General features: G+C 34.5%; 3 protein-coding genes across 3 annotated transcripts; 2 read left to right on the top strand and 1 right to left on the bottom strand.

Moving 5' to 3' along the window:
• The first annotated feature begins 576 nt into the window (after positions 1–576).
• LOC142631445 (2-hydroxy-palmitic acid dioxygenase mpo1) lies at positions 577–4,560 on the top strand. Its single transcript, XM_075805619.1, has 4 exons — positions 577–1,120; positions 3,971–4,033; positions 4,116–4,187; positions 4,278–4,560. The coding sequence occupies exons 1-4, from the start codon at positions 770–772 to the stop codon at positions 4,392–4,394; spliced, it is 603 nt and encodes a 200-aa protein (XP_075661734.1). The 5' UTR covers positions 577–769; the 3' UTR covers positions 4,395–4,560.
• Positions 4,561–4,638: 78 nt separating this feature from the next.
• On the bottom strand, positions 4,639–6,365 carry LOC142631444 (pentatricopeptide repeat-containing protein At5g66520-like). Its single transcript, XM_075805618.1, has one exon. It carries the CDS (start codon positions 6,232–6,234, stop codon positions 4,639–4,641), a length of 1,596 nt encoding a protein of 531 aa, XP_075661733.1. The 5' UTR covers positions 6,235–6,365.
• A 16,414-nt stretch (positions 6,366–22,779) lies between these two features.
• Positions 22,780–23,424, top strand: LOC142632809 (putative mitochondrial protein AtMg00310). The gene has a single exon (XM_075807142.1). It carries the CDS (start codon positions 22,780–22,782, stop codon positions 23,422–23,424), a length of 645 nt encoding a protein of 214 aa, XP_075663257.1.
• Positions 23,425–24,674: the final 1,250 nt, after the last annotated feature.

Here is a 24,674-nt window from a genome sequence, read left to right as displayed (position 1 = left end):
TGAATTTTTATTGTATCCTTGACATGACTTATATTTTCTTTTAATTTTTTCACAGTTTCATACTCTTTCTATAAATCTTAATTTTAACTACTTAAACAAATATATAAACATATGCTTAATTTTACAATTTTTTTTTTTAAAGAATGCAAGGCACTGAAACATTAATACAACTTTATAGGTATATTATTATATTTCTAACACTCCTATATTAATTTATTTTCTCAATTTATTTTAATTTCAACATTATGTATTTAGATTTTTTTTTATTTACTATAATTTGATTATTTTTGTTTTCTTTATTTTAATGATATGAAATATATACACACACATGTAGTTAATTGAGCTTATGAAGAAACATGATCATAATAATGAGTATCGAAATGTCATTTAATCTTGCCCCGAGTTGAAATCCTGGCTCCGCCACTGCCCATTGATTAAACATTTTCTAGGAAATAAAAAATAAAATAAAAGAAACAGTGAAAAGAAAGAAACTTTTGTGTTGTCAAATGTCAAGGAAATACGAAGTAACGTGAGTTTCAAAAAATAAAAAGGTGGAAACTTCCTAGCTGCTGTTTTGGCTCTCGTGGTTTTCGAACAGTTCCAACTTCTTATCCTTCTCTCTTTATCTGTATAATAATAATAACATACCAACCTCGTACCCCATCTTTCTTTTCTCACGAACTTTCCCAGAAAATATTTTCCCCCATATCCAATTCTCATCAAAGCCAAAACCAATCTCTTTTCCGAGGAAAGAAAAACATAAGACATCATGGGTAGAACCGAATTGTTTGATCTTGAGAGGCACTTTGCTTTCTATGGGGCACACCATAGCAACCCAATCAATATTGTGATACACATTCTCTTTGTTTGGCCAATCTTCTTCACTTCCCTTGTCTTTTTGTACTTCACCCCAGCTCTCTACACTCCTTCCTTTCAGATTGGGCTTTTCCCATCTGGGTTATTGGTTTTGAATTTTGGGTTCTTGTTGGCTTTCATCTATGGCCTCTTCTATGTGGCTTTTGATAAGAGAGCTGGGTCTTTGGCTGCTTTGCTGTGTTTTCTCTGTTGGGTTGGAGCTAGCTTGCTTGCTAATCGTCTTGGGTACTCTCTGGCCTGGAAGGTAATGGGTTTCTGTATATTCGTTATCAGGTTTGTTTTTTGGACTTTATATGCCTTTATGTTCTGTTTGGTCGCTGAGAAAATGTGGAAAAGAAAGAAAATATAGTTCTATTGATGGTAAATTTTTCGCCTTTTTTTGGGTGGTTGGGGGTGGGGGATATTGTTTGACTAATTGACTTAGTTGAGGAAACCAGGATACAATAGAATATGATGGAGGAAACCAGAATACAATTGAATATGATATTAAAAGAATTTAAAATTTCAATTTTTGTCTGGTTTTCTTGGCATCCAAACTGAGCCTAATTAATTTCAGGTGGGTTCTGTTTGTTCTAGTTCTGGATTATGTTTGTTTGTTGTATCAGTTGTTTGTCTTTTCTATTTATATTTATATCTACTGCTGGACTGGATTTTTTGTGCTCAGAGCTGTGTTTGGCTAAGAAGACAACTAGGTGTCCTCTTTAAGTCAGTGTCTCAGTTTCTATGAACGGGCAACTCATGACTTGTACCGTTGACTCTGCATTAAATCTTGCAGAAAGGACCCAATATTGCTTTGAAATAGTCTCCATCTTTGTTTTGTTTTGTTTGAAGCATACTCAACAGAATGTCTTTTTTTCTTTCAATTTTTAGCTGTCATGAATTATTTTATTGTGGGAAGGTGCTGCTCTAATATGATGTAGATCTTGCTTTTGTTTGCAACTCATTGCTTGTTTGTCCTTATTTGGGATCTCCATGGAAATGACTGTGTTTTTAGTTTCAGAAAGCCTTTTAAGCTTAATAGTTTATGATTGGAGAGCAAGCTACAATCCCTTTGCAGAATCCTTAAAACTCATTAGGATTAGTTGTGGTGATGGCTTCTCAAAATTTGCCACTAGATGTCAAACTTTCCCTTCCCTCTCTCCCTTGTCGTCACCCCTCCATCTCCCCAAACCCCAAGTCAATTTTATTCTTCATTTGCTTTATGTAATTGCTAGTAGAAATGGTATGTCCCTTGTTTATTACGTTTCTTTACAAACAGTTGCACATTAATCTGAATTCAGTACATTAATCTTATCAATTAAAGAGTCAATGCTAAAGACAGAGTGCTAAAGACAAACAGTAGAGTTACAGTAAGCATATTGGTGTTTTTTCATTCTCTTATAGTAACATAGAAACACAGGTAATAAGTTCATGTTCAATTTTTGTTTCATCCTTTCTGATAGAAATTCTCTTTCTTGTCTTGTTGTCTGTAGAACATCCTAGTTAAGCTTGCTATAGGCTTATTGCATATTGCCATATATCCTATATTTACATTGACATGGATATCATATCTGTCTTATAGCTGCACTTTTATGGCTGATTTGTTTCATAAATAAGTTTTGCAGTCTTGTGTAAGATAAAATGCTTGGTTTCATGCTCATAGGTTAGGTATTTTCTATTAAAACATATAAGCAATATCAACAGGAGACCTTATAGATCCTAACTTTTTCATTATTAGGCTGGTGCCGCCATTGAGTTGTTCTTGAATTTTGGATTTGCACATCTATTCATCTCTTTTTCTTTCCTTCCTCTGCTCCCCTCAGGAAAAGTTCTCTTTGCTTTCCAAGATATTGTTATTATTTTTAATGTTGCAGTACTGAATATTAAAACATTGCTGTTTGTTTGGAGGCTATGTCAAAAATATACAAGGGTTTAAGGTAGTCATTGGAAAATACTGTAGAGCATGAGTATGTCAGTGAAATCATCTTATAGCTGTTTGAATGTGGTATTAATAAACAAGTGGCCAATCTTGAACTGCTTGATTAGCTAGCAAGGTTTCTTTTAAATTTTTTGGGAAAAACAAGAATTGTGTGTATTACACCCTATGCATTTGATATTCTCTGGATGTCATTCCCAATTCAAGACAAAATAGTGGGAACCAGTTAGGACTTAGGGGTTCCTTAGTCACATCCTGAGGCTCATCTGGGTTATCTTAGTTGTTTGTTTTGTGTACATAACTAAATACCTTTGAAATAAATGTATGTTACAATTTTGATTTTGGAGAAAAAATTCTAATGAAAAAAAAATGGTTCAATAATTAAAAACATCCAGAGAACACTAAGATGAAGTGTGTCTAAAAGAGACAAAAACAAAACAAACAAACAAAAAGGGGTTTCTCAATCAGAACTTGAAGTTCAAAACTAGAAATAAACAAACATGTAACAAACTATGGAGCAATTTTTTCCTTCTTTCCATGAGAACAAGTAGGGAAGTGCCATTTAATCCATTTGATATGGTATCATATTTAAACTGCAGTTGTGTATGGCCAAATACCTCACACAATATAATAATTGGAGAAAAATTTATGTGTCTTGGTATGTTTTGCCTCTGCTACAATCCTACAAAGCTGGTGACCAGGGTCCATGGTTGACCAAAACATCCTTTTCAGTCTCAATTCTCAAGAGAAAATGTCCCCACAATTTTTTTTTAGACACTTAACCTGCATTATGGCTAAAAGCCAGATTTTTGTTTCTTAAAAAATTTGGAAGACAAAACCCCAGGATGAATCTTCAAGTGCCTCCTTGTGAGTTGTGGCCCTTTTTTCTCTTTTCTTTTTCCCGTTTGGAATTTGATGCCAATGTGCTGAAGATCCTGGTTACTTCTTTCCCTTGAGATTGATTCAGTTTTTAGATCATGAGAATTGATCAAGTCAGTAGCAGGACCAGTTGGTGTGAAATTTTTTACCCGTCAGTTGTGATTTTGAAATCTTTACTACTAAAATTCACCCATGGAAAATAGGACTATTAAAGTACCTTAACTTTTTTGACAATTTCTTCATGCACTGTCACTTGTCAGACCTACTGAGTTTTAAATGTCTTTAACATCAATTATGCAGGTTGTACTAGCAGCTCAGTTGATATGTTGGACTGGACAGTTTATTGGCCATGGGGTGTTTGAGGTAATTACCCTTCTTGAGCATGATGCATTGCTTGTTAATTCCTAGCATGTTGAACATTTCACAAATTTATCTTTGTTTGTAGAGACGAGCGCCAGCTCTTCTGGACAACCTTCTTCAAGCCTTCCTAATGGCTCCTTTCTTTGTATTGCTTGAGGTAACTATTTATAATCCTCAATTAAGTCTATGGGTATATTTTTCCTCATCTTAAAAATGATTTGAATATGCTGTTCTTTTTGGTTTGCAGGCTCTTCAGTCAATTTTTGGATATGAACCATATCCAGGGTTCCATTCAACTGTGAAAGCAAGGGTAGATAAAGAAATCCAAGAATGGAAAATCAAGAAACAAAAGAAAATCTCCTAGGTTTGAACGGTGCATGTATAGGTGAAAACTAATTTCAGCTAATCCTTTGTAAAGGACAAGAGAATTGGTTTTTATCCCCACTTGTGTTGAAATAAAGTTTATGATATAAATTTGTAACTTTATCCGGACTTCGTAATACAGTTTGTGAGCCCATTTTACCTTGGAAGGTACGTCTACACTACAAAGAATCTAGTAGTATGCCAAATGGACGATAGTGTAAAGTAAGAAAACCATCTTTCTCATATTAATGAACTTGAGCAGTACATTTTCTTGTATGTTTGCCACCATCTTCAGTCTCCATCTTTAACCTCCTACTGCCTTGAATGCCAATGAAGCTATTACCAGGCGCTGGTTTCTGAACTCTTCTATCTTGCATTGCTTTTCGCACTCTGGTCATTTTACTCCATTGACCTACACTAGCATACATGTTTGCAAGGAGAACAAAATCATTGCTATGATCTGGTTCTAATTCCAATAGATGGCTCCTGACCTTCTCCCCAAGCTCAACATTTCCATGCACCCGACATGCAGCCAACAATGTCCTCCAGACAATGGCATTGCATTCCATTGGCATGCTACTAATCAACTGGTAAGCCTCGTCCACAAACCCGGCGCGTCCCATTATATCCACCAAGCATCCATAATGCTTTATTGTTGGTTGGATGTGGTAGTCTTTGATCATAACACTAAAATATCTTTTCCCATCATCTACCATACCTCCATGGCTACAAGCGCACAGAACTCCCAAGAAAGTAACATCATTTGGTTTCACAAGCTTTTCTTCTAACATTTTTAAGAAAATTGCCAGTGCCTCATTTGTATGCCCATGCGTTGCAAGCCCTAGAATCATAGTGTTCCATGACACTAGGTTCTTCCCTTTCATCTTTTTAAATGTCTTGTACGCATCTTCAACTGCTCCACACTTCGCATACATATCAATTAGTGAATTACACACCGATACAACGTCACCAAGGCTAGTATGATTAATGCAGGAATGAACCCACCTCCCCAAATCTAACGCACCTAATGCTGAACACGCTGAGAGGGTCACAACCAATGTAGCCTCATCAGGCTCCATGCCACTCCGCTGCATCAACAAGAACAGGTCAAGTGCTTCCCTGCACTTCCCACAGTTGACATTACAATCAAGAATAGTGTTCCAAGCCACTAAATCTGGGCTGGGTATTTCTTCAAACAGTTGGCGTGCAGTTCCGATATCCTTAAACATACCATACATATGAATCAATGTATTCCTCACAAAGACATGAGACTCCAAGCCATGTTTCATAGTATCACAATGTATCTGTTTCCCCAACATAACTGACCCCAATTGCCCACAAAACTTGAGCAAAAAAGAGAATGTGAAATTGTCTGCCACCTCTCCTTTCTCTTGCATTCTCTTATAGAACTCAAAAGCTTTTTCTGGCTGATTAGTCTTCACAAACCCCCTAATCATTGTATTCCAAAGAAACCCATCTGGGTTTTCGATTTTACCGAAAACTAAAACCGCATAATCCATATTTCCATGCTCTGAAACCGCACAAAACACAATGATTTTGCCAATGACATAGAGGTTTTGGTAAAGGCCAGTTAGGATTATGTGGGCATGGACTTGCTTCAAATCTTTCATGGTGTAACACCGCTTGAAAAGGGACATAACTCTTTGCTCCTTTTTGAAGGCAAAGTTATTTGGGTTTACAGTTTTGGTTGCTGAATTGGTAGACAAAGAAGAGAGATTGAGCTTTGAGAAAGGCAGTGGAAAAAGCAACCGTATTGCTTTGCCTCGGAAACAAAGAGGGGCTACCAGGTTTGTATTTAGGCGGGTAATAACGGTCGTCATAACTAACTATTCGTTCCCAATTTCCCGAGGGCACAGCAATAGGCTATATGGGTTTTTGTCTTTAGCATTGAAAATGTGACATTATAAAGCGAGAATGTGACATTATAAGAGTGTATAGGGTCTTTGCTAGAACTGAGTCTATTACCTATTTTTGATCAGGAGAAAAAATTTGGGTTGTTCCAAAGGGACCAAAGCTTCAAACTCTCACAAAAGGTGTGATTTTCATGGTGGGACCCACATGTAAGGCACTCTCCTTTTGTGAGAGCCTCTAGAACTACTTGAAAAAAAGGAAGAGAAGAAAAAGAAAGCAAATGAGAACTGAGAAGGACAACCTAATCTTAAGTCAATGTTATTGTTTTCTTTATATATATTAATGTTTGGGAAAAATGACAACATCAATATGTGGTTTCCTTGAAAACATGTAACCACTTTTAAGTTTTGAGCGTAAAACTTAACTCTTAGAGATATTGTTTTATATGTAAATTGTTAATTGTGTGACATTTTAACAATGAGATTTTTAAGTATAGTACAAAACCCACAAATATGAGACGTGATATTGTTTTACATGAAATATAACTTGAAAATCTAAATGCATATATGTGCCATCACATGAGCAACTCAACGTTTATTTTCATGAATATGACTAAGTGTTGCATTCAAAATTTAAGGGTGTTCTATTTGGAAAACCATAAGTGGATTCTATGTACTTTTTTGACACATGTATTTCAAAGTTTTTACCCAAAGGCTCTCATTTTAGTATTCAATGCAATCGAACCTAATGTGTTTGTTTGGTGGTGAATACTAATTATCATTAGTCAATTAAACTCCACATGATAATCTCAAAAACCAGATTTTTCACCAATTTTAAGCATGTACCTGCATGACTATTTGCATGCTTAAGGTTCAAAGAACATAATGTAGAAACAGGAACTATAATCTGCTTTTTAATCCAATTAGGTGAGGATTAGGAGATAAGTCACTAGCATTTATTTGAGCTCTTGTAGCAATGGTATGGAAGAGCAGTATTATAAGGTAGTGTGTAGGATCATTCTTTCTTCTATGCGCCATGGTGGGCTTCACCTTTCTAGCAAAACATGGAAGGTAATTATCATTAGTCAATTAAACTCCACATGATAATCTCAAAAACCAGATTTTTCTCCAATTTTAAGCATGTACCTGCATAACTATTTGCATGCTTAAGGTTCAAAGAACACATAATGTAGAAACAGGAACTATAGTCTGCTTTTTAATCCAATTAGGTGAGGATTAGGAGATAAGTCACTAGCATTTATTTGAGCTCTTGTAGCAATGGTATGGAAGAGCAGTATTAGAAGGTAGTGTGTAGGATCATTCTTTCTTCTATGCGCCATGGTGGGCTTCACCTTTCTAGCAAAACATGGAAGGTAATCTTTTTTGAATGAGCTAGCCTGCCTAGATGAATTATTTAATATCACTTTTATGTCTTTTTCAGTTAATAATCTGGGTCTAATTTACCTAAACTTTAAACGTAGAATAAAAATAAAAAAAAAGCCCAATTTAGATTTGAACACATTGGGCATGATTAAACCTAGTCAAATTAGGTCTGGCTCAACCTGCCAAAAATTTGGGCTGGAACAGCCTTAATGGGGTTAGCCCTACCTGATATATAGTCCTCACATCACATGGCATTTTTACTTTGGTGCATAAGAATTGGCACGCACTATATTTGGTGATTTTTTTAATTTTTTATTTTATTTATAGACAGTGTTAACGGCATCTACGCCTAATAATTGCTTTTTATCACCAAACCAAGACATCAATTGATTTTTTGTGTAGACGAAAATCGAATGCCAAATCTTTTATTCGACGACAAAAAATTTTGTCAACTAAGCCAACTAAAATCCACTATTTTTTTGAAACTAGAAATTTAATCAAGATGATTGATTTTATTAAAATACAATGGAAAAGAGAATTGAATGATACTCTTAAATAGAACCAAGGGAGAGGGTCGTCCATCTTTTTTAAGGAGTAATTCTTAGGTACTCTTGGAACACGGAGAATGGTGTTCCCTCCTCTCACATTTATAGTGGGGTCTGTTCATTAAATTCATGGTAGGGTCTATCATGAATGTGAGAGGAGGGAGCATTATTTTACTATACTCTGAAAGTACCTAAGAATTTTCCTTTTTTAAGAGCCGGAGTAGCGTAAGGGGCCTAAGGGCTGTCTGAACGCCTCAGAAACATTAAAAAAGAAACTTTTCTCAAACACGTCATGAGTGTGCTGATTTGATTTCTTATAGCAATAATTTGGGCTCTGTACAGCAATATTCATAATTCATTAGAGCAGAGCATGATGATGAATTCAGTCTCAGTGTTGTTACATAGCCTATTCCCCTTTGACAATGGCCATCTGTTGAAACTTTCTTTGAAATTGAGGAAACTTAAGAATTTAGGAAATTCTTGCAATTATTGCTCTCCTTTAAGTAATCTGAACATATTTATTCAGAATTTTTATTTTCACAATTACTTGATCCTCTCAAATGTTCTTTGTGAATATTTTCAAATATTTTTACGTATTAAAAGAACTCAGAATAAAAATTATACATTTTTTCGTTTATTTTGATGAAAAACCCTATGTGAAGATAATTTTTCACATTTTCTTGTATTTCGTAGTATCAAAAAAATAAGTCAAAGGAAAATTATCTATAATCAACTGAAAGCTTGATTAAAAGTATGGCTTATTTTTTGGAAGTTTTTTTATACTCAAATTTTTCGGAAAACATTTCTATTTCACGTCAAGTTAAATAAGGAAAACTAAGAGATAGTATTCCAATTCATTTTTAAAGTCGCTACTAAATATAGAAAAAATTAGTTAGTTTTTCAAAAAAAAAAATTTGAAAATGACACATTTTTTAGAAAATGTTAATATCGAAACATATGAAACGTTTAGGTAGAAAGGTGAGTCATAAGTGATTTGTGCTTTGAACAGCACTGTGAACCCATTTCAATTATACATGCAAAACAAAAGGGTATGAAATAAGAAATTGCATTATTTTAGCCTCCTTTTACAGCAAGTAGGTAAATATACAGGCCATTCACTTTTTGGGATATCTAGGTTAGGTGTTGGGTTCCAAATTTATTGGTCTAATTAGGCATACCAATGGCTGATGTTTGCAATCTCTTTCAAATAGTTACCTTCTTCAACCAAAATGTTTTCTGTCCCACGACAATTATTAGAAAAATGATCTCAATCCACCTGAGATTAAGGTAGTCATGTTATTAAAATTCTAAGTGAGGATAAAATATGGATTTTTAAAGCAAATGCTACTACACAGATTGGAGCAAATTTTCAATATATATAAAACTAAATTCATATGCCATCATGCCTCAATTAGTTGAACTGAATGATAAAAAAAAAGACCTCATGCAAGACATCTTTTGTGGGTCTATGCATGATGTTATATAAACAACAAAATGAAGAATTTTGGAAGAGAACAAAAAAAAAAATCCACACATAGAGACAAGTAAATAGATCACTCCTGATTTTTGGATAAAAAAATGTGCCATTCAAACTTTCACACCAGACACAATCAGACAACCAGGATTTTGCTGGAGCAGGGGCAATCTTCAGCTAATTAATAATAATATTAGTTTTTTGATTGATAAAATAAACTAAATTCAAATTCAATATTCTATGTACCCAGAAACATATGGTTTCTGTAAGACTGATGGGATCAAAGTATCTCCTAAGTTGATGAAAATTGTGCGGTTTGATTAGTTTAAAAAAAAAAAAAATTTATTTGCTCATTCGTTAAAAGTAGGTAAGATTATATTTAGTACTTAAAAAATTAAACTGTACATAAACAAATAAGTTTTTTTTTTTTAAAAAAAAAAAAGCCTAATTCAAACTCACACTTAGGATATTGTATGAAGGAAATAAGTATTATCTTGTTCATCTATTTCCAACTATAATTGACTTTCTAAAACCATGATAAAGTTTTGCGGTGAATACTATAATAAAATGCCCAAATAAAATTTGTATTTTGGAGATAGGTAAATTGTGAGAGTGAGGGAGGTAGGGTTTGAATTGAACCGCAAAAATGTATTATATACATAAAGCACTACAAGGAATGCAATACCACAAGTTAAACCTCCCAAATTACGTAAATTAATCAATGCAAATAATGTCTTTTACAATAACATAAAGATATTTCCAATCTACAAATGTGAAAAGGAATTTCATGTCAATTCATCATCAAGAGTCAAGACTAAATGCAATTCAAAACTACAAAATTGTATTTCAAAGATAACAATTTAATATATATATATATATATATAAATATATATATATATATATATATATATATATATATATATATATATATATATATAGTGTACATAATTCACCATTTTGTATCATCCATAATTTTAGGTCTAGTACTTGTTGCTCTGAAGAAGAGAGTCAAAGCTGCACAACACAACACAGTGCCTCCTCTGTCTTGGGCATGAATTTAACCCAATATTTGTTTCAATACATTTTAGCCCATTAATCATAACATTTAAAAACAATATAAGTCTCTCTCATTTTCAATGTGGGATTAAACATTTCACAAACTCCTAATCATCTATATTAACTGCCATATTATTATATTTATATTGTAATATAAATTTCTTTTTGTTATTAGAAAGAGGGCATATTTATACTAATATTGCTCTCAACTTTGGTTTTTTTTTTTTTTTTTTTTAAATGTTTCAACTTTCAAATTGATCCTGTCTGTCTTAGACCTTGATTTCTTTTTTCACAAATGATATATATAACCTTTATTTTTTTGGTCTTATAATGGGGATTTGATTCGATTCTATAAAAGAAAACAAAAGTGGATATGATTCGAAGGAGAGTAGAGAAAGAAGTTGACCAATAACCTTCTTTCATGAGGCAGTATTTTCAATTGACTCACGTGTTATTTATTGTAATTGACTGCTTTTCAATTACAAATCCCTTAAAAAAATTTTGTGTGGCGTAAATTAAAGACACAGTCTTGTATATAGTACTTTTAAGTTTTAACTAATCCCCCACAAGTTTTATAGGAGAAATTGCGCCAACTCTTACGTGGCTTAGCGATTGTAGAAGTATATATATTGATACATATTTGTGAAGGACAGAAGGACTGATGGTGACTGTGGACATATATCTCCTGCCACAACTAATATTTTGTTCTTCAATGTTCATAGAAGTTGTCCAATGAAACTGCTAGAGTGATTTACAAGTCAACATTCATATATATATATATATATAACATGCTATAAAATATAAACCCTAATACTCTATAGGTTTCGCTATCCAGTATCCACTCCATGCGGGTTGAATTAGCAGTGGATGATGTTGACAATGGTAGGAGTTGAGTAATTAATATGTAAATTTTGACAATCTTTTAGAATTACAAAGTTTTGATCTTTCTTCCTCCTCTTCCTCTATATAGGAAAAAAGTTATTTATCATTGCATAAATACATTTAGATCTAAACTTTAGTGAAATGGCTTTTTTTTTTTTTTGAGAATGAACTTTAGTGAAATGTTAATGGTTATTTTATCATTTTATTTTTCTACATTATTTTTTAGCGAAATATTAATGATCTTCATCATATAATAGGAGAGTTTGGGCAAAATTAGATTATTATTTTATTTTTGTGCATTTTAGTGAATCATTAACTGTTTTTACTTTTTATTATATATTAGGAGAGGAGAATCAAGGTGATACTATAGAGAATGTTTGAAGTAAAGTGAGTCTTCGTTTTACATCGTTTTCAAAAAAAAAATAAGTTTTACATCAAATAGTGTAATAATTTTTTATATTTCCAAATCGAAAAATTTGGTGTTCGAACTTCGAATTTCCTTTCCCACTTAAAACGTATATTAAAGAAAATAAGTATAAGAAATCTTCTGCCTTTTAAATCAACCACGTATTTCTTCCATTATATTAATGCAGTAGGATGAAAGAACTAACTTCTTGTGATAATGCCCGGTTGAATGGCATTTATAAAAAGGATTCATTGATGTTTAATTTAGAATAAGCCAAAGAAGACATCGGCACTAATTGCTTGAATTAGGAATATCCCTTATCCTTAACTAGTTGGTTACAACTTCCAACGTTCGATTATATATTAAATTGATTGATTGCAAGAATTGTCAATATCAAGTCATATTAATTACTAAATAAAATAAAAACAAATGAAGCAATTCAACATCAAACTTACTGTACATGTAGATTTTTTTAATGAAATTTTTTAATATTTTGATAAATTAAGTATTTTAATTTTTTTTAATAATTTAAATTATTACCAGAAGTGAGGAGGGAAGATTTAAACAATAATTTTTTATATAAAGAAGAATATATATATACACACACACAATGTTAGTAAACTACAAGACTTTTGAAAACTTGTTAAGTTTTTTAAGAAATACTATAATTATGTGGAATACATGAGAACAATGACATGTTCTTATTTGCATAAATTTCGGCAGGCGGCTGTTTGGTAGCTTACCTTGTATATGATTTTGTAGGATCTGAGTGCTTGTTTGATTGTTTGTCTGAAAATAATATATATATATATATATATATATATATATATATATATATATATATATAGACACACACAAACAAACAAGCATATGTACATATATATATATATATATATATATATGAATAGTCAATGATCTTATCCTGATATTATTGTGTCTCACACCCATTTTGTTTGACACTTTGTAACTAATTGGAATATTCCAACATGTTGGTTTTTAGTATGTTAATATATTTTTAATAAGCATCCTCGCATGGTTACCGCCAAGAAATATTCAATTTAGAGATTCAAATAATAATTTCAATTTTTTATTAACAAGGAAATTGGATTACATTCCAACTTGCACAAATGATCGTCACAGGATTTGTCATATAAAGAAAACTAATTAATGAGGCAAGTCCCCACATTTGTCACGTGTTTATCATTCAAGGGAGAGTGAGACAAATAATCGTACTTAAGAATCAAAGCAAGAAGGTGCATGATTTTATTAGGATGGACTCTCGTTGTTTTGTAAATTGTAATCTATATTTATTTTGGTAATATTTGTGGTATATCTTCTCTAATAGTTTGTTTTAGACTTAATGTCATTTTTATTTTTAAAAGAGAAAAAATAACTAAAAAATGAAGCTTTTCATTCTGCGACCACAAATTTTATGCACAAATGTTTGAGTTTGCATTAATTTGTAAAGGAGAAATAAACCATGGTAAACTCTAATACTCCATTAAAATAAAAAACAGACTTTTCAAGCATTTTAAATCAACCAATACATACAACGTTGTAGGGCCATAGTCTATTTGCCCTCAAATTTTTTTATGACATATATATAATTATTAAACTTTTTAAAGGTTTGGTCTGTACAAATAGAGGTTGCCCGATTGGCTTGTAGATTATAGAAGGTGCCATTTTTTCTCCTTGATTTCAATTTAATAGTAGGTTTTGCTTTTATATGTTATCAATTTTTAGATCATTCTTGATTTTAAAGACTTCATTGGTTTCATTTTTTTTTTACTTTGATAGACAATTTGTTAATCTATATTGAAAATAATCTTTTTGAGGAATTTTGATACATAAATGATTATAAACGAATAGTATTCTATGAAAGATGATCAAACATAACTATGATAAAAGATAGTAAGTTTTTTTTTTTAAGATTTTTTTTTTGTCAATGCCTAATATTCTTTTGTATATTCCATAGGGCTTACAAGATCATAAGTTTTTTCAAAAATTATCTAGTAAACATATATATCAAAGTTGAAAATTTTGAATCCAATATTTTGATGAATTATTACTTACTTTAGTATTAGAAAATGAAGATTTACATTATATATGTGTATGTAGAGTTGTAGACACACATGATGGGGATTATTTCAAATAAAAGTTCATTGCCATAACTAGGTCCTCAGAAAAATTAAAATTTCTTTCATGTAAGTCAAACTCTATAAGATTAAATCAAGAAATCGTGGCAAATTGTCCCCCCAAAGATCAGTAGAAAAAAAAATTAACAATGTGGTTGTAAAAGGGACACGTATGAGAGAAAGATGGATCCAAAATTAAAAAGTAAAATCAATTCCCATTATGGTGTTGGCCTCATCTTGGTCACATCTCAAAGTTAGGTAACAAAAAAAAGAAACAGTCAATCACTTCACTATGATCCAAAATACATAGAAATAAACTGTTTTGGTGAAGATTTGATTTCCCACAAAGTCTTAAAGCACCGATCGGATCTCAATACAAATTAAGTTGACCTGCCTAATTCTCTAATATTAATTCTCTCACCTAACTTCTAGACTTTGAATCCAACTACATCACGACACGTGTCTGCCCCTTTCATGCCCAACATGTTGGACCGATTGAAACAGGGCCCTCATGCTGCCACCTCAGCCTCAACTTGAGGGTTAGGAGTCAACTATTGGGTTTAATTAAAATAAACCAAGATTAATTAAAAAAAAATTAGCCCATTAGAAATTGCGACGTGGGTGTGCAGGATTAGCTGTGATTAAGATATGATCATTGACCATTTCATTGAATCCCAACCGTCCGATTGTGAGGTTACTCAGATGATTAAAATTCCTTGGACACTTACCCACACTACTTGGAATTTAGTTTCCCGAAAGGGAAGGGTTTCCTCATTCTGATGCCCAAATAGCAAAAGTACTCCCCAAATAGAAACCACGAAAATGACTAGTGTAAATTTGCATTGACTGACCTAGTCCTTAGAGGCATTGTGTTCAATGTATCATAATTTTTTAACAAAGTAAAATCAAAGAAAAGAAGAAGAAGGAGAAGACCTATAATTTAGGGGGCCAAATTAATTAGGTTTTGGTCCAAGAGGGACTTTTTGTAAAAAGTTGCATATAGCATGTGTAGGAATTTTGATATAAAAAAGTTAGTGTGTACAGTGTTTGCCGCCATTTAAAAAGATTATATAATGGTATTGGCATGGTATGATTGAAGAAAAATACAGAAAGTTGCCGTGGAAATTAATAAAAAAAAAAAGGGGATAAGTTTGATTCTTTAAAATAATTCACTAAACTTTGAGTCCATTCACTGCTGTCCATATATACATTAGTTTTGAAAAGATTATCATTGACTGCTTTTCAAAATCTATTTGGGATAGTATTGTTGCTTCTTAGACAGAAGCCTTTAAAGTATAAACACATGATTTCCCTAGAAAAGCATTCGTAGTTCTTTAATAAGTTTTCTCAAAATAAACCCTTAACAGCAATAGATTTACAGATTTGAGACATAAGGTATCAACTTCAAGGATAATTTAATCATTTTTTATATATTGTAGTATGTCAATTTGAATTCTTTTTCTTTTAATAAAACTTCTATTAAAATTTTTTATTAGAATAAATCTAAATCATAAATAGTATAATAGAAGATATCATTTATTTTTTATGAATAAAAAAGGGTTTCATATGTGTGATCATTGACCCAGCTCACTTGAACCCACAAAACTCATGGCGTGGGGCACCCATGGGTGCATTAGGGCTATCCACGTCATGACACATCATTTTTACGAAACGCATGACTCAAACTAGGCAACTCTTGAACCCGCAAGTGTAACCCAGTCTAGGACTTCTATTTATAATATAAGATTATAATATGAACATTATAAAATAAAATTTAAAGCGAATAAAAATAGAATGTAATTTTCCAAAGCCACATTATCGTAGTTTTACTTAACAATAAAATCACTTTTAATAGCTTAAATCTTCACAAATAAAGCCGAATTCACTTAAAATCAAATTACACCAATTAGTTGTATATAATGCATGTTATAAAAGTAAAATAAATTGATTTCTCTTAAATGGGATCCATAAGAAGAAGTTTAAGAGTAAGAGAGAAAATATGTGTAGTTTGATAGAAAATAAGTTGAAACTCTCTAAAAAAAATGTTTTTAGAGAAAATATGTGTAGTTTGATAGTAACTTGTTGCATAACTACCACCGCGCACCCTTGGTGCGGCTATCACTCCACAAGTATAAGTATTTGTGAAATATGAGGGGCCAAGGGCCAGGGTTTAAGTCTCCAAGAGGGAGCTTCACACATATATACACTTAGATTAGGTTAGAGTAGAAATTTTATCTTGTAAAAAAAAAAAAAAAACTTGTTGCATAACTTATTTTGAGAGAGAGAGATGCTGGGTACAAAAATGAAAAGATTTATTTATTTTTCATAAATGATGCAAGAATTTTTTTTTTTTTTTAAGTGAGATAAAGAGAGAAAAAATGTGTGAGTTTCTTCAATTTTTAGAAAGATTAGTTGGTTGAAAGTTTAATAGAATATAATTTTTTATTTCTTTCATTTTTTTTTTACTTTAAATATGAAATTGATAATTATGGTAATTATTAATAGGATCTTATTGTGGAGAAATTATTAGGTCCACCAGGAGAACTACTGACATGGTCCTCCCTAACCTCGCTAACCATTAAAATGTAGTTATTTATGCAAATGTGACATCATTTGGAAATTTTTATTTTTTATTCCTTGTGCTGATTAGGAAGTTCACATATATATTTGCATAAATGACATCATCTCATTGGTCAGGGAGGACCACATCAGTAGTCCTCTCGGTGTAAATAAAAATTTCTCCTTATTGTGATTGTTGTATATATTATATGGAGTTGTCGATTCTACTATTTAAAGAAAATTATATATATATATATATATATATATATATATATATATATATATATTGTAAGTGCACAATTGTACCTGGACCCAAAAACATGTGTTGGGCTCAGGCCCAATGAGCCTTATGCAATAAGATTTGTAGAGTATGGATTTGAAATCTAGGTTCGGAATGTTGGAAGTTTGATTAACAGACTAAAGTGCCACAATATATGCAAATGGTGAACGAATACAACAAAGAGAACTCCTCGGACGTAAGCCGAGGACTATTTGTATATATATATATATATATATTCTCTTTCTATGCCAAAGTTTACAACTCTTAATTCCTGTTTTTTCTCAGTAGAAAGTGTCGATCCCCCTCTCTTTCCTCTCTTGTTTCATTATATACTTCTCCTTCACTAGTTCATCCATGTGTCATACAAATCTTCTCCCTAGATACTTGTCACATCCACCGTCACCTTAAACTCTTCAAATAATAGCAGGGAGACTGAATTCTACTGTTCAGAGGTCATTTCCCCATTAATGTGACCAGGGAGGTAGATGCAGGGTCTTTAATGTGATGGTAGCAGACTTTTCCTTAGATATTTCTCTCACATCCTCGCTTTTAGAGGGTGCTTGGATCACCCTCTTACCCATCAGTTTTTTTTCCAGAATTCTGCCTTTAACCTGTTTAGCAAGTCTCAGGGTCATCGCCGGGCCTGTCCGAGGAGACATTCCTCCTCGGACAGCTCCTTGGACCTTTACAGTGCAGATTGACTTGTGGGCCTAGAAGCCCTGATAAAAAACAAACTGGTACCAGCCAACCAGGCCCAAAGCCCAAATGTTTGTTTAGGAATTTTTACCCCCCCCCCCCACACACACACACACACACACACACACACACACACATATATATATATATATATATATATATAATGAAATGTAAAATTGAGGGGCATAAAAAACTTAGATGGAATTTTTTTTTTATCAATTTAACTAAAAATCAAATGTCTTCAATTTTTTTTATATACTACTAGTTGGTAACTCATGCCGAGAAATTTTAACATAATTTTTTTTTTAATTTTTGTTTAAATGTAAAATTTGATAATTATGGTTGTTATTAATTATTAATAGGCATTTATTATAATTTTTTATGTATAAGAAATTATATTTTCTATCATTAGGTATTATTGTAATTGTGTTTGTACATGTAACCTCTTTTTTATATTAAAAAAAAACCACACTCACGCACAAGGCCTATATTCTAGCATTTAATCAAAAGATAATGTATTAAGATTATAGTAAAAGGTTTAAATATAGAATATACTTTAAATTTAATTAAAAATTTATATTAGAATAATGGCATTTAAAATTGTAATGCCTCAAAAGCTTATATTTCACCATATTATGAAAGCAAATTGCCAAGCTTAAATAGTCAAACATCTTTGCTTTTATATAGATTATAAATAGGAAAATTCTTAGGTACTCCCGGAGTATAGTGAAATGGTGCTCCCTCCTCTCACATTCATGGTGGACCCTACCATGAATTTAATGAGCGGACCCCACCATGAATGTGAGAGGAGGGAGCACCATTCTTCATGCTCCGGGAGTACCTAAGTATTACTCTTATAAATAAACATAAGTGCTTAAAAAAAAACAGAAAGTAATTTCCCAGCTTAAATAGTTGGCTATATATAGAACTATAGAAGCCACAACTCACAACCCAATGGTGCCCACGTGCCCTTTCTCTTATGCCGGTTTGATCCTATCTCACCATCTTAAGAATAGATCTTTAATTTTTTTTTTATATAAAAAAAAATCCTTAATATTCTAACAAATTCATAGTTGAAATAAAATGTGAAATAAAATTGTACCCCCAAAGATGCAAAAGGACCCTTAACATTCTAAGAGAAATCATAATTCAAATAAGTTTCTCTCTGGTAAGAAAAGTTTTGGAAAATCCGAAGCTTCTCTTTCATTGTAGAATTTGCTGTCCCTTCAAGTAAGGTTGTTTGTCCCTGGATAAACACTGTTTATCGTAGGGTATTGTTGGGTTTTTTCTTCGAGGGTTTGGGAAACACGAGTGTCTTCAACCTATGGAAGAGATAATGAAACACTGGAGTAACCTGTCACTGAATGAAAGAGAGGATGGTACACTAAAATTGACAAAAGACAGATCTAATGGTGAAACAATTCTGGCTGCAAAATTTTTCACAAAGCGAGCACTCAACACAGAAGCAGTCATTCGGACCTTTAACCCATTGTGGCGCTCCAAAAATGGCTTTGAGGTTCGTACAGTAGGAAATCACATTCTCTTCTTTGTTTTCGACAATAAAGAGGAGGCAGAAAAGATATTATCACTCCAACCTTGGAGCTTTGATAAGCACCTAGTTGTTCTATGTCACTATGACAATGCAACCCCAATTAGTGAACTCAATTTCAACAAAGTTCCAATGTGGGTTCAGGTACATGATATCCCATTACCCTTCTTAAACATGGGAGTTGCTGAGGAGCTCTGCAGTGCAGTGGGTGAAGTGTTTAAGGACACAAAACTCTCTGAGATGGATGGTGGTCATTACTTCCGTGTAAAAACAACGGTGGACGTTACTATCCCTCTGTGTTGTGGGCGAAAAATATCTCTAGAGAATGGTACAACGGGCTGGGTTAACTTCAAATATGAAAGATTGCCAATCCTCTGTTATTGGTGTGGCTGCCTAGATCATGTTGACAAAGACTGTGACAGATGGATTGAAAGCAATGGCTCCTTGTCTCTCGAAGATAGGGAATATGGTCCATGGATTCGAGCTTCTTGTCTCGTCATGCCTCGAAAGACAGTGATAAAAGTCCCAGGATACTATAAAGCTCTGAAGAAAGAGAGAGGTCAGAAAGCAAAAAATCAAGGAGTCTTGCCGACTGCAACTCCGTTGGTCCCTACTCTAGTGACTCAAAATTCTGCCACCACACAAACGGAGCCTCATTCTAGCATTAATGACACCCAAAACGTTTCTACGTTACAAGGGAATAATGATACAAACAGATTGGGCAAATCATTTACTGATACGTTGCTTGAAATTGATCAGGAGTTAATGCTATTTGATAGCCACGCATGCATTGATCCTGGAGTAATTGCCGCGGAAACTAAGGTAACAGAAGTTGACTTAAATGTGGACTTTAGCCAACCCTTAAATTCTAGTGATCACGTGCCTTATCACGCTCCCCTCCCTAAACCTGATGCCAACCTGTGTACCCCAAATAACGCCCCAAAAACCTGGAAAAGAATCCCACGAACACCACAAGAAACAAACCTACCACAATCAAACACTCTTCCACATAAACGCACCCCCACAACAGAAGATGATCTTGATCAACCAAACAAAAAAAGACTGCTCTCCCATGAATCAGAATTTGAATTGGCAGTGGCTGCATCCTAGCCCCGCCATGAACAATGAGTCTACTTTGTTGGAATTGTCGTGGGCTTGGGAACCCACAGACAATTCAGGAGCTCGGTGACATAGTCCGGGCACAAGATCCCGCAGTCATGTTTTTAGCCGAAACATGGCTGGATGAAGCTAGGCTACTTGAATTACATAATAATTTGCGGTTTGGTGATACTTTTGGAGTTTCTCGAGTTACAAGAGGCCGGGGACTTGCTTTGTTTTGGAAAAAAGATGTCGAATTATCGGTGGAAAATTCCTTTCTGAACGACATTGATGTTGTCATAAACAAAGGAAAGGAAAATAGCTGGAGGTTTACAAGTTTTTACGGTTTCCCTGAGACCCAGAACCATATGAAATCATGGAATAAAATACGATGGCTTCATCAAAAATCATCCCTCCCTTGGATATGTGTTGGTGACTTTAACGAGATTCTAAAATCTCATGAAAAATCAGGTGGCAGACCACGACCAAATAGGCAAATGCAGGACTTCAGAGATGTTCTTGATGACTGTGGATTCACTGACATGGGCTATGTGGGAAATAAGTACACTTGGTACAAACACTATCAGAACAGCAATACAATTTGGGAGAGGCTTGATAGGGCAGTAGCTACACAAGATTGGCTGAATCTATTTCCGGCATCAAAAGTGCTTACTCTTGAGTGTGCTACCTCAGACCATAAACCCATCATAATTCACCCCATGGGCATTCCAGGTAACAAGCAACGCCCATGGAGATTTGAACAAGTTTGGCTGGATGATGAGAGCTGTCATGAAACAGTCCACACGGCTTGGAGGCAAAACTTTGGGTCTTTTCCTATGACAAATGTTGCTGGAAAAATTAACAAATGTCAATCAAGTCTGCAATGTTGGAGCAAGCAAAATTTTGGCAATATCACAAGACAATTAGCTGAGAAGAAAAGGCGACTGAAACAAGCAAAGAAGGTGGCGGCTCAAGGAAAATTTTTTGTCCAGGTACAACAGTTGAAGCACGATATAAATGGGTTGTTGGTGGCGGAGGAAAAACTTTGGCACCAAAGGTCACAATCTCACTGGATAAAATCAGGGGATAAAAATACTAGCTATTTTCACAGTAGAGCATCTCACAGATTTCGTCGCAATAACATTCATGGTCTTCGAAATTCAAGTGGGGAGATGTGTTGTGGGGACGAGAAGGTTGCTGCCCTATTGGTAGAATATTACACGGGATTATTCACCACATCAAATCCATGTGAAATTGACACAATATTGCAGAAAGTGCAGCGGTGTGTTACTGAAGAGATGAACACCCTCCTTGGGCGTGAGTTTACAAGGGATGAGGTAGACTTAGCTCTATCTCAAATGGCATCGCTAAAAGCCCCAGGTCCTGATGGGATGCCCCCATTTTTTTCCAACATTACTGGAAGGATATTGGAAGTGATGTTACAGCCGTCGTGCTCTCCTGCCTCAATTCAACTCATATTCCGGTAGGTATAAATCACACCTATCTCACTCTTATTCCAAAAGTGAAAAATCTTGAATATGTAACTGAATTTAGGCCTATAGCCTTGTGTAATATTGTGTACAAGCTTATTTCAAAAGTCTTAGCAAATCACCTAAAAGCCATATTACCTGACATTATATCTGAATCTCAAAGTACTTTCCAATCTGACAAAGCAATTTCAGATAATATATTAGTTGCATTCGAGACACTTCACCACATGAAAACAAGGAAATCAGGAAAAATGGGCTCTATGGCGCTTAAACTTGATATGAGCAAGGATTTTGACAGAGTGGAGTGGCCTTTCCTCCTACAACTGATGGAAAAAATGGGCTCCAATGGAAGATGGGTGAATTTGATTTCTGAATGCATCAGCTCGGTCACTTATTCCATCCTGGTGAATGGCGAACCAAAAGGGAATATTGTCCCATCAAGAGGCCTCAGACAAGGCGATCATTTATCTCCATATCTCTTTTTGCTTTGCTCTGAAGGTCTAAATGCTCTCATCCAACAAGTTGTGCATGAAGACAAAATTAGGGGGTACTTTCTATGCCGGTACGGTCCAAAAATCTCCCACTTATTTTTTGCTGATGATAGTCTACTATTTTGTCGTGCCCAGATACGTGATATAAGAGCCATCCAGGAAATTTTGGACTTATATGAGAAAGCTTCCGGGCAGCGTATCAACAAGGAAAAGACCATTCTTTTCTTTAGCAAAGCTGTGCCCATGACAACAAAAGATGACATAAAAAATTTTCTTGGGGTCCCGGAGATTAAGGAATATGAAAAATATTTAGGGCTTCCGGCAATGGTGGGAAGAAATAGAAGTGCCAGCCTGAACTTTATTAAAGAGAGGGTGTGGGGAAAAATCCAAGGGTGGAAAGAAAAATTATTGTCATAAGCCGGCAAGGAAGTCCTCCTCAAAGTGGTGGTGCAAGCAATACCCAACTTCGCAATGAGTCGCTTTCGCTTGCCAGTTGGCCTTTGTAGAGACATTGAAGTGATGATCCGCAAATTTTGGTTGGGGCAAAGGGGTGATCGGAGAAAAATACATTGGAAAAAATGGGAGACTTTATGTAAACTTAAGGTGGATGGAGGCATGGGGTTCAAAGATCTTTGCAAATTCAATGAAGCTATGCTAGCCAAACAAGTGTGGAGGCTAGTGCATGACACAAATTCACTTTTCTATAAAGTGGTTAAAGCCAAATATTTTCCTAATAGCAGTGTGTTTGAAGCAAAAGCAAAATCGGGGTCATTTGCATGGAGAAGCATTTTAAATGCAAGAAAGCTCATCCTAATGGGTGCCAAGTGGAGAATTGGTGATGGCTCTCAAATAAATATTTATGGGTCAAATTGGCTGCCTGGGAAGTCACAAGGCCGAGTGGTATCACCTCCATCACTTACACTAAGATCAGCAACTCTCTCGGCTCTAATTGATCCACACACATATGGATGGAACTCCTACATCATTGACAATAACTTCTTGCCTTTTGAAGCAAAGCAAATAAAGTCCATTCCTCTAGGACTGATCAATCAACCTGACATCCTATATTGGCCAGAGAGTAGAGATGGGTCCTATTCAGTAAGTGTAAGGACCTGAGAATTCACAAACTTGTTTAACTTCCTCTTCTTCGTTTATTGATCAAAGATCCTTATACAATAAATTTGGTAGAGAGGGTTCAACAACAAAAAAGTCCTCTTTTCGTAGTCTCTTCATTCCTATTTATATTGTTTTCTGCTTTCATCGTAGCCTTACACCTTGCAATCTGCGGTCCCTTCCCCATGACACTTGTCCGTCGGCAATGGAGCAAGATTCTACTTTGCGTTCCACACTGTTCAGGTCATGTCCACATTAATGCGACGGATAGAGGTGATGCTTGCTAATTAATGCGGCCAGAATGGTTGTTGCCGAGCATTTAATGCAACCTTCCAACTCAGCCTACTACACCCAGATATTTGTAACACGTCCTTTATGTAGTTATCGTCCACGCCACTTCATCTTCGGGCACACCCGGAGAGACCTCATCTTGCATACTAAATGTTGGCCCTCCTTTCTTCGGGTCCTAGGGTTCTTAGGTCCTCGGGTCCTCACAGTAAGCATGGGGTATAAGTGGTTGTGTGCTGAAGATAATAAAGAAGTGGCTTCAACCTCAAACTCAAAAATGACTCACGCCTTCTGGAAGCAAGTGTGGAGAGCTGATGTACCTGGAAAAATAAAGCATTTCACATGGAAAGCTTGTTCAAATGCTTTGCCAATGAGAGAAAACTTAATGCAGCCAAAAATTATAGCAGAAAGCTCATGTCAACAATGCAAAAGTCAGTCTGAATCTGTCCTCCATGCCCTCTGGGATTGTGCCTCTATCCAACAGGTATGGGAAGCAGATTTTGGATGGGTTGATCGTCAAAAAACTTCAACGGGATCCTTCCAAAACTTGGTAGAATTGATCACTCAAAAGCCACGCCAATTAGAGCTCTTCATCACCATTGCTTGGTTCCTATGGTCTAGGCGAAATAAACTTAGGCTGAAAGAGGAAGCTCTCCCTCTAAACCGTGTGGTTTTTGAAGCAAAGAGATACTTGATTCTACATCAGCAACCGGTCAACACGCTCACAAAGAAACATTCACAAGCAAATGAAACAAAGTGGAAGCCTCCAGATTTCAATAGTTTCAAAACAAATTTTGATGGAGCCATGTTCTCAGACAGGGGAGAGGCAGGCTTGGGGGTGGTAATACGTAACCATGAAGGAGAAATCATCGCGGCTCTCTCTGAAAAAATCCCACAACCCCCTTCAGTTATCTATTTGGAGCTATTAGCAGCAAGGCATGCTGCCATTTTTGTCCACAAAGTAG

Source organism: Castanea sativa, chromosome 4, assembly GCF_040712315.1.
Source record: "Castanea sativa cultivar Marrone di Chiusa Pesio chromosome 4, ASM4071231v1".
NCBI lineage: Eukaryota > Viridiplantae > Streptophyta > Magnoliopsida > Fagales > Fagaceae > Castanea > Castanea sativa.
The sequence above is the reverse complement of the archived record's forward strand: the minus strand, read 5'-3'. Positions and strand labels throughout refer to the sequence as shown.